The sequence below is a fragment of the Rhyacophila brunnea genome, unplaced genomic scaffold (genome assembly GCF_057557595.1).
Source record: "Rhyacophila brunnea isolate RB1 unplaced genomic scaffold, BYU_Rbru_1.0 scaffold_3, whole genome shotgun sequence".
Taxonomy (NCBI): Eukaryota; Metazoa; Arthropoda; class Insecta; order Trichoptera; family Rhyacophilidae; genus Rhyacophila; species Rhyacophila brunnea.
Window position 1 is genome coordinate 28,046,768 of NW_028232965.1, and position 10,074 is coordinate 28,056,841.

General features: G+C 30.4%; 2 protein-coding genes across 2 annotated transcripts; one reads left to right on the forward strand and one right to left on the reverse strand.

Moving 5' to 3' along the window:
- Positions 1–2,575: 2,575 nt before the first annotated feature.
- Positions 2,576–3,944, reverse strand: LOC147068160 (larval cuticle protein 1-like). The gene is made up of 3 exons (XM_085952489.1): positions 3,892–3,944; positions 3,295–3,416; positions 2,576–3,051 (listed from the first exon to the last, which is right to left on the reverse strand). The coding sequence occupies exons 1-3, from the start codon at positions 3,898–3,900 to the stop codon at positions 2,841–2,843; spliced, it is 342 nt and encodes a 113-aa protein (XP_085808615.1). The 5' UTR covers positions 3,901–3,944; the 3' UTR covers positions 2,576–2,840.
- Positions 3,945–5,574: 1,630 nt separating this feature from the next.
- Positions 5,575–7,024, forward strand: LOC147068161 (larval cuticle protein 1-like). The gene is made up of 3 exons (XM_085952410.1): positions 5,575–5,627; positions 6,064–6,182; positions 6,529–7,024. The coding sequence occupies exons 1-3, from the start codon at positions 5,619–5,621 to the stop codon at positions 6,737–6,739; spliced, it is 339 nt and encodes a 112-aa protein (XP_085808536.1). The 5' UTR covers positions 5,575–5,618; the 3' UTR covers positions 6,740–7,024.
- The last annotated feature ends 3,050 nt before the right edge of the window (positions 7,025–10,074 follow it).

The window sequence follows — 10,074 nt, forward strand, 5'->3', positions numbered from 1 at the left end:
GACTACCCTTGCACCCCTCGCTAATGGTGCCTGATAAACTTGACACGAGGAAACGGTGCCGACCCAAAATAGATCATGGTTACGACCACGTAGGTAATTGACAGGAGCATGTAAATTCAAATTCTTTAGGACACCAGGATTGGAAATCATCCCCGATAACAGGCAAAAGTGTCTCAAAAGCAGAAGTGAACTGCAAGACTCAAAATAGTGAAAAGTAAGGATGCCTTGTAGAAAGGCAGTCGGAAAATAATCATTTTGACGAATTATTGAAAGGAAAGTAGTTATATGTCTTAAAATAAAGACATCAAAGAAATGTCTTCTGGACACGTTCTAAAATAAGCTTATAGGAAACCTCATAAGGACACCAGATAATCGACCCATATTCAAGAATGCTACGCACTAACGAGACGTAGTGGACGTATGACATTTGGATTTTTAAATGGTTTGGCTTGTCGCATGATAAATCCTAGAAGTTTCCTCGCACGGAGAAATGTAGAAGTTATATGCGAGTGAAAAAATAATGAAGTATCAAAAATTATCCCAATAACCTTCGCCTCAGATTAACGCTTCAATGTACTTTTTGACATAATATAATTATATTTAATCGGGGTTCTTGACCTAAAAAAGTAATATAAAAACAATTGTCAGTATTAAATTCCAGTTTATTGTTTATTTCTTATTTATTTTATATGTTATTTTTATATGTCAAAAACAAGTGGCAAACAACCGTTTCTATATTAAAACACTATTTTGGGTTATTATTACTGATTCTACTATTTTGGAATCGGTGATATTTTTGAGAGCTGCCTCTCTATATAATATACCAGTGGTGAAGGGTGACTTTTGGAAACAGGTAGGCTGTGGAGAAAGCACACTTGTTAGATGTATTTACGGGAAATAAGAAGATAATCCGACATAACTACTGATGAATAGGTAGGTACATAAAAACCAATGAAATTTCAAAAGCTCACTGATGGTATAAAATTAACCAATTAATTTGAAATATGTATTTTCCTAAATATAAACGCAAGATACGCTTAAAATGTATTGAAAACATCCGTTGTTGTGAATCTTTTCCATAAGAATTTTTAATTTAACCCGTAAACTAGACATTTTAAAATAGTTCTATATTTAAAACACAGACTTAGATACAATATCAGATTTCAACTGACATAACTGGCTGAATAAATTGTCTTAGTCTATGAATAAACTAACTGACAAATAAAAATCACGAGATAAATTATTTATTATTTTTAACAACAATCAATATATGTGATCGAATCCCATAGAAATTTTTTTTTTAAATTATCTTATAAATTATTTTGAATAAATTTGCACTTACGTAAAACGTAAGCGCTCCTTAAATAGCTTACCAATTTATATGGGCCGCCGCAGACGTCTTGAAATTATGAAAAACAAACTTCAAATAAAAAAAGTTTTCGATTCACGCGAACATAATCCATACAATATGTGAAGCAAAACGAGATGTCGCTTATTTTTTTAAACTTTCGAGACATTCCATAAATGGTGCTTATTGAAATAGTGGAAAAGATCGTTAAATTATTATGACAATTATACGACAGATATCGTTGGGCATATTGAATATGTCAATATAAAATTAAAAAATTATTTTCTAAAGAAGGTAGGCTTTAAATAATCACCTAGTATGGAGTCTTCGACACTGTAATATACACTTCTTTATGTTGTTAATTATAATGTGCTCAAATCAATTGGCATTTTCAATAATCTTCATTGCTTTATGTTTACTCTTATAAATAAATCCATTAAATCCATCACATTTTTTATCAATGCAATTTTAGTTTTCAATATACGTATCTCATTTTTAGGGCTACGCACTTAATTTTGTGTACACACATTCTGAAAAATACTTTCTGTTGAGCTAATTGACTTAGTAATTGACTGCGACGATGATATTCTGATTATTTTAACTATTTCTTTTAAATTGGTGAACAGAAATATGTCGCACATGGTCAATTCCTTAGAATATAGTGGATGAAAATTGATCTAAAGGCATTTTTTCCATTGAAAATGTATTTTTATGACGGCTCGTTGTCTCGGTGAAAGAGAACTTCTTTGTTCGAAAATTCTGATCGTTTTTCCAGACACATTTTTGAAATGATTAATAAACATAAGACACAAGTCTTCATAAGTTGACATATTTTTGGGATAAAAATATATTTTAAAGTTTTCGAAAAGTTAAATGATATGTACCTATGATAAAACAAAATGACTGGACAGGATTTCGAAACGAACTATCAATGACAATATATATTAATTATCAGTCAGTATGACAGGACAACTTAATAACTGCGATATACTATTACATACTTATATAGGTATATATATTTATATATATAGAGATATATACATGTAGAGGTAAATATAATACTTTTTTTATATTTCGGAAATATCTATAAAATTTATTAATCATCACGTAAGTTTTCTGTGTTATTACGTTTCAATGCGAAATGTTTACGATATTATTTTTACAGGTATTCATGTATGTATATTAGGATATAGTATAAGTATGTGTATGTATGTAAATAAAAAGATATTTTTTACTTAAATAATTATTTTGTTTATTTACTATTTTACACGAGCACTCTGATCGCAAGGCTCAACACCACCAAATCAAAAAATGCTATAATATAGAAAATTTTAATAAGGTGACAACTGCATACTTTTAAAAGCACGTTTTCCCTAATAAAATGTAGGAATCAAGTATCTTTCAATCCAGTCGATACAGTTGTATACAATTCGTAGTCATTGTTCACTTGGGCGGTTCGTTGTCATAGGGTTTTACTAATATGTTATACTTCTTATGCTACTGGGGCAACGGGAAGGTGATCACCAACCGCGCGGAATCCGTTCTCATCAGCAACGTATGTAACGGTCAGGGGCCTGCCATCTTCTCCGGGGTATGAGTATGATCCTTGGACAACTACGACGGCATCGTCTTTGCCATCTTCGTTCTTGAAGGCTTTCAGGTCACCGGTTTCAGCGCGGACAATAGCGTTTTCGGTTTCGAATCTGAAATTCATAAATAACCAAAGTAAATACTATGTTATTTGGTGGCAACATACTATTTAATGTAATGCACTCTTAATATGATGATAGATAGCTATTTGACACATATTGTGAATAAAATGTGACACATATTTAAAGACACTTTTGATTACCCACGAGTATCATAAAATATTTATAATAATTTGAAAATTTACTGGATGTAATTACAAAAATATAAAATTAATTAACAGTAGGTAAATATTTTACCCGAATCTGTATTGGCCTGCTGGTTCAATGTTGAAGTCTGATTTCAGGATCTGGGCATCCTTTGGGTCTACTGGTCCAGCTGCGACGAAGGCAACCGCAACGACGAGGAAGAAAGCGACTGACTGCAAAAATATCATATCCATTATTCAATTTAGGTACAATTGTCGTTTAAAACCGATAAACAGTTCATCTTTTATATTCTTTTCTTGAGGTTAAATTCATATATAATCAATATGTTATAGTATTAAATGTAACAAGTCATCACTCAATCAATGCTTATATATAAAATCTCAATACGAAATTAAGTTATTCATTATTGATGAAAATCAAATAATTAGTTACATATTATTATTATACTAAAACTAACAGATTGCAAAAAAAATACAATACAAATAATTAATTGTTGTACTATCGTAGGAGCATTCTTTTAATAGTGTGATTAGTACGTTTTTTATTAACTGTCAGTAGTAAAATAATATAAATGACACAGTACGCTACTGACCAAGAGCACGCAGCTCATGATTATTCAGTAGTAAATGTATATCGAAAGTTTGATATTATTTTTTTTATATAACTTTAAAAAATGAAAATACTCACAAGTTGCATGTTGATTTAGTTGATCTTACTAAGGAGCTAGATACTGAAGTGATAATTTCTTTTTGGTGACATCCCCTTTTATACTGATTCTTATGTATTATTCAAATACAACTATAACATATATTCGTCAAGAATTATAATGCTGTATCGTTACTGAATTAATTTCAATGAGATGCATTTCAAAACTGGATTTTCAGACATATGTATAAATTATATACGGTCGCTCAAGAAAAAAAGTCATGGAGAGATTAACCTTATAAAGGGACCAAAACGTGAAAAATAGGAACAAGTTGGAATGGTATACCCAATGCCTATTGATTAAATGCGGTACAAAAATTACGATTTTTATCACAGCGTTTGTTTAATAAACAACATATATATTTAAAGTTTGAACCAATAATAAATCCATCTTAAATAGTCATCGTCGTGGATTACAACTGTATATTTGTTAACTATTTTTGAGCTTGGACGTAATATTATGAGTTGATGATATGTTTTTTTATAACTTCAAATTTTAAATTAATTTCTATAACCACGCAATATATTTAGTTAACACTGATCCAACGAGTTAAGAGACCGTATCTACAATGATAACGTATTTACGATATATTTACCAATGTAGATAATTTTAAATCTATCTTAATTTTGATTTAACTTATTCTAATATTACAAATAAGCAATGATGTTTCATGGAATCTGTTGAAAACCAGTGTCTTCGACAGGTGTATAAAATTAGTTTTTGAAAAATACTTTTTTATATCAAACGTGTAAGTATATTTCCATTATGGATGTAGCTCGCAACGGAGTAGAAGATATATTAACATTCATTTGTACGATTAACGATTGTTATCCGGTTGTACAATCTATTGGGTCCTTATATTGACACAATCCAGCAAATGGATCGGACGCAAAGCTTCATTTACAAACTAGGTCACGTTTCCAAAATAAATTAATACTCAATAACTTTTTTGGCATTTTCAAGAATGACTTATCATATACTTACATATAGATAATTTCTCATTTGAAGGTACGTTATTTGTTGATTTGACTAGAATTAATGTATTAAAATGCTATTACAATGACTGGAACAAAAATTTTATTATGTAGATTGTAAAGATTAAGAATCACATATTATTTTCAGATAAGCTAAGTGTGTGATAGATTTCGATCCAAAACTAATGTTTATTGTGGTGTGATTTTATTTTACATATTTTAAGAAGTGTACAAATTATTTACCTCTCATTTAACTCAATCATTGAAAAAATTTGAATGAAAAGGATAAACAAAGGATACAAATTTACTATAAATTACCGAAAAACACATAGGTAAACAAGTATAATTTTTCAATTAAATTATATTATTCAATGAATAATAAACGAGATTTAAGAATATAGCATTCAATATAGCACATAAATAATTTAGAATTAGAAGACTTTAGAAATATCTACACTAGAAAAAAATATTTTGTAATTGGTTTGTTTTAGAGGCGAAATAATGCATAATTTTAATAAACTTATCCTAATGCATTTTTTAAAGATTCTCACATGATCATTATAAAATGCATCAAACTAAAATTAAAACAGTAACAATGCGGAATTAGAATTTTTAACGAATAAATGCTATAGTTGTTTTAGAATAATTGACTTTAATGAGTATAAAAGGAGATGTCACCAAATAGATTTTATCAGTTCAGTATCTGACTTCTTAGTAAGATCAACTCAATCAACATGCAACTCGTAAGTGACTTTCTAATTTTTATAGTTCAAAAAATGTTTAATACATACCATTATTTAAATATAATTACTGAATCACATTGGCTTATGCTTATACTATTGCTCAATAGTATTGGTGGTGGTGTCTAGTCTCGGTATTACCTCCATATCGCAAGCATAAGACAGTGTATTAAAAATGTATACATTAGTTAACAATACTATGTGATTTTTATTTGCAATTTACAATAAGTTAATATCTAAAAGAAAATTATTGTACCCAATTAATTGATTTTCATCACTAAGTATTTATTGCATAATACATACCTAATTATTGTATTTCAAATTTTAATTTACTGATATTAAATTAAAAATTCTTCATAAAATACATAAAATATAGATACGTTACCATTGTTAAACTAGACTAGTTCAACGAATTATGTACTTGACATTATGTTTTCAGGCAATCTTCTTCTTCGTGGTAGCTGTCGCCGTCGTCGCAGCTGGACCAATTGAATCAAAGGATGCCCAGACCCTGAAAGCAGAATTCAACATTAATCCCGCAGGCCAATACAAATTCGGGTAAAAGACTAACTATTTTAAATTTTCATATTACATGGAAATTTTTTCAGAAAATGTTCTCATTAATAAATTTTAATTTCTACTAAAACTACCATACAATGAATATTCCACAAATCTATATAACATTTTTATAGTCATCATCACTAATTAGGTAATTTATGATTTCAGTTAATTGTCATAAATGTCAAGTTCATATTATTATTGTCTCAAAATAATAAATTATCTCAGTTGTCTCACAATCTGAGTTTTAAATTTCAAACGAGCGTAAAAATGTTAATCACTGTATAATAGTGTGATATATGTATGGCTTTAAGTCTTCTAATGTAAATTTTATAATGAATTTCAGATTCGAAACCGATACCGCTATTATCCGCGATGAAACCGGTGACTTGAAAGCATTCAAGAACGAAGAAGGTAAAGATGATGCCCACATCGTTGTTCGTGGATCGTATTCATACCTGGGAGAAGATGGCAAACCCCTTACCATCACATACGTTGCTGATGAGAACGGATTCCAGCCCATTGGTGCTCACATTCCCGTCGCCCCAGTCGCCTAAGAAGTTAATATTTACTAACTTTTCAAAGAAATTTAATGACAATGGAACGCTCAAATGAAAAATGACAACGAATTGTATACATCTTCAACTACGCATATAAGAGCAGCGGGATTCCTACATTTTATTAGGGACACGTGTTTTTAATAATTTTGACATTCTATAATCGCTACCTGACTGAAGTTGACTATTTAATAGCCTGTTTTTGTCTGATGGTATTGAGCCTTGTGATTAAAGTGCTCGTGTAAAATATCAAAAAAAAAAGAAATAAATATTTAAGTTGAAAAAGATTTTTATTACAATTACCCATTGACGAAAATATGATATACATAAAAACTGAGCAGAGCAATATTACACAAATTACATTTTTTTTTAAATTATTAATAACCATGTCCTTGCTTTTTTGTACCAGATGGTTGTTAATAATTTTTAAACAATCACAAACACCTAGGCTTTGAGAAAAATCACATAAATATTGTGTCCTCGCCGGGAATTGAACCAAGAACTCTCGGGTGGAAGGCCAACGCCTTACCCACTACACCACGAGAGCCGCCACACAACACAAATCTATATATATAAAAGAAAGTCGGGTTAGTTACACCATTTATAACTCGAGAACGGCTGGACCGATTTTTACGATCTTTGCATTGTTGGATTTGTCTCATCCCCGAATAGCAGAATAACTATTAAAACATCGGAAAAAATTACGGGAAAAAAAATATGAAGAAAATTAATTTTCTCATACATTTTGACATTTTGAACAATGAACGCGCAATCGAAAATAAAATAAAATCACAAAAAATTTAAATCCATATACAACGATACATGACAGAAAGAATAAACAAGAAACAAACAAACAAACAAACAAATGAAAGGCGTTGTGTGCATTATCTCTCATTTGACAGTTGATTCAGTTCAACCTCAGATAATCCCGAAAGACTTTGTTGTATATGTTATGTGCCATTCAAATTTTTACCGTTAGTTAGTCAGCCTGTGGGTTCGACAGGCTGAAACATGTTGCATCATATTTATTGTTTCCTTCCTAGAAGTATTTCAGAATAACAAAATACTCGACAGCTGGACGTCTCACAAGAAGGACGCATTTGTGTACCTTGTAATATTCAACATTATATTAGTTTACCAGAAATAATAATTGTATGTGATTTTGTGTTATAAATCGGGAATAAAAGAAACGTTAAATATAATTAATAATATCTTTTAATTAAAACCAACCCATAACATAAAATTGGTGTCAGAAGTGGGATAAAGCTAAATAACGTGAAATAAATTAACGGTGAATTCAAATTCTTTAAAAATAGCAAGAATCCTAAAAATAAAACACATAATAATATTACGTATAAACTAATTGTTTTTTAAAGTACATCGTTGTGAAAAACGAACGGAAATTAAAAATCTAATTAATAATATAAAGTTGTATATTCTCCTAAATCTTCAAAATCATTAAATCAAGAATCTTCTATATCTTCAAATCCACAAGAGAAGTCCAACAAACTCCTGTCTCCAAGAGTCTTCAAATATCTTCAAATTCCTAAATTCGACGAATAATCTCCAATTCTTCAAAATCAAAACTCGAATTCGTCAAACTCCAATCTCGAATTCATCAAACTCAAATCTCGAATTCTTCAAGCTCCAACTTAAAATTCTTCAAGCTCTAGCTTCAAATGCTTCAAGCTACAGCTTCATATTCTTCAAGCGTCCATCAGATCTTCAAGTCTCCAATCTTCAAATCTCCAATATCATCAAGACATAATCTCCGAGTGTCAAGTGCTTAGTGTATATAACAGTGACAGTGTAAAGTGTAGGTATTTATTCTCCACAACAGAACGGTAAATTAATTATTCATTCATTTATATGAAAATTATCAATAACTACAATAATACTATGTCGTCACTAAGCTTAGATACCCTGATGAAATTTATTTCAACCTTCGATGGAGAAAGGAAAAATCTATACCCATTTCTTAATGACTGTGATACGGCTTTTGAAATATGTCCGAATGAATTAAAACCCGTCCTGTTAAAATACATGATTCACTGCGTAGTAGGTAACGCCAAATATACAATTTCGAATTATAAATTTGAATCTTATGACAATTTCAAATCTTTTCTAAATACTACTTACGGTGAAAATAAGCATACATCACAATTATAATTAGAACTCAGAAATTGCAAACAGGATTATAAAGAACCTATTATCAAATTTATTCAGCGTGTAGAGAATTGCAGAAATAACCTCATCAACGCAATTAGACTATTACATAAAGATGACGACGAGTTAAAAGGTCGCATTAAACAAATTGAGGATAGCGCTCTAAATACTTTCATGCTAGGAATCCATCCTCAAACGTCTATGGTGGTTCGATTGTCTAAACCAACAACATTAACAGAAGCAGCAAACGTGGCTATAGACGAGGATAAGATTTTAAACGATTTCAAAGGTATGCACATAAACTCTAAAAATAATTATCATAATCAGTCGCATCATTTCAATTACAATAATCAAAACATAAATCAGTTCAAAACTTCAGTAAATAAAGTGTGCAGATATTGCAAAAAATCAGGACACTTAATCAAAGAGTGCAGAAAACGACAGTACAATAATCGTTTTAAAAATAATTCGAATCCTTCTCAGCTTCAAACTAATCAAACAAATCCAAATGTTTCTTTCGATCAATCTCCGCAAAATTCGCAATATTCACAAAATTCTCAAAATTATCAACTCCCAGCACTCCAGGAGACCTGCCTCCTCCCGGTACGTGCGAAGCATTCAGGCAGAATATTTTCATTAGAACCAAGTACAGCGTATGTTGAATTTCCATATACAGAAAAAAAAAATCTAAAATTATTGATTGATACTGGCGCCGACATCTCATTAGTAAAAATAAGTTCCCTAGATGGAAACGAACTTGTTAATGAAACTGAACTCGTCACGCTCAAAGGTATCGATAACTCTCCGAATCCAGTAAAAACTATCGGAACAGTTAATTTAACATTTCCTTTAAAATATATGCAAATTCGTCATACTATTCACATTATTCCAAACCATGTCACTAATGTTCCTTTAGACGGATTACTAGGTCATGACTTTTTCGTCAATAATAATGCAAAGATTGACTACGAAACAAATACATTACATATTCACGATGAAATTATTCCTATATTCAATAAAATCAATCCTATTTATACTTTAAAGCCTAGATCCAAAACCCTTATAGAATTAGTTGTTCAAAATCCTGAAATTAACGAAGGTGTTATACCAAATATCCAAATACTTCCAGACGTATACTTATCACGTACTCTTGCAAAGGTACTTCCAGG

What these genes read in the sequence shown, in the direction of transcription:
- LOC147068160 (XM_085952489.1), bottom strand. An exon ending in GCAGGCCAATACAGATTCGG is followed by an intron (nt 3,052 to 3,294) that starts GTAAAATATTTA and finishes TATGAATTTCAG; the next exon opens with ATTCGAAACCGAAAACGCTA.
- LOC147068161 (XM_085952410.1), top strand. An exon ending in GCAGGCCAATACAAATTCGG is followed by an intron (nt 6,183 to 6,528) that starts GTAAAAGACTAA and finishes AATGAATTTCAG; the next exon opens with ATTCGAAACCGATACCGCTA.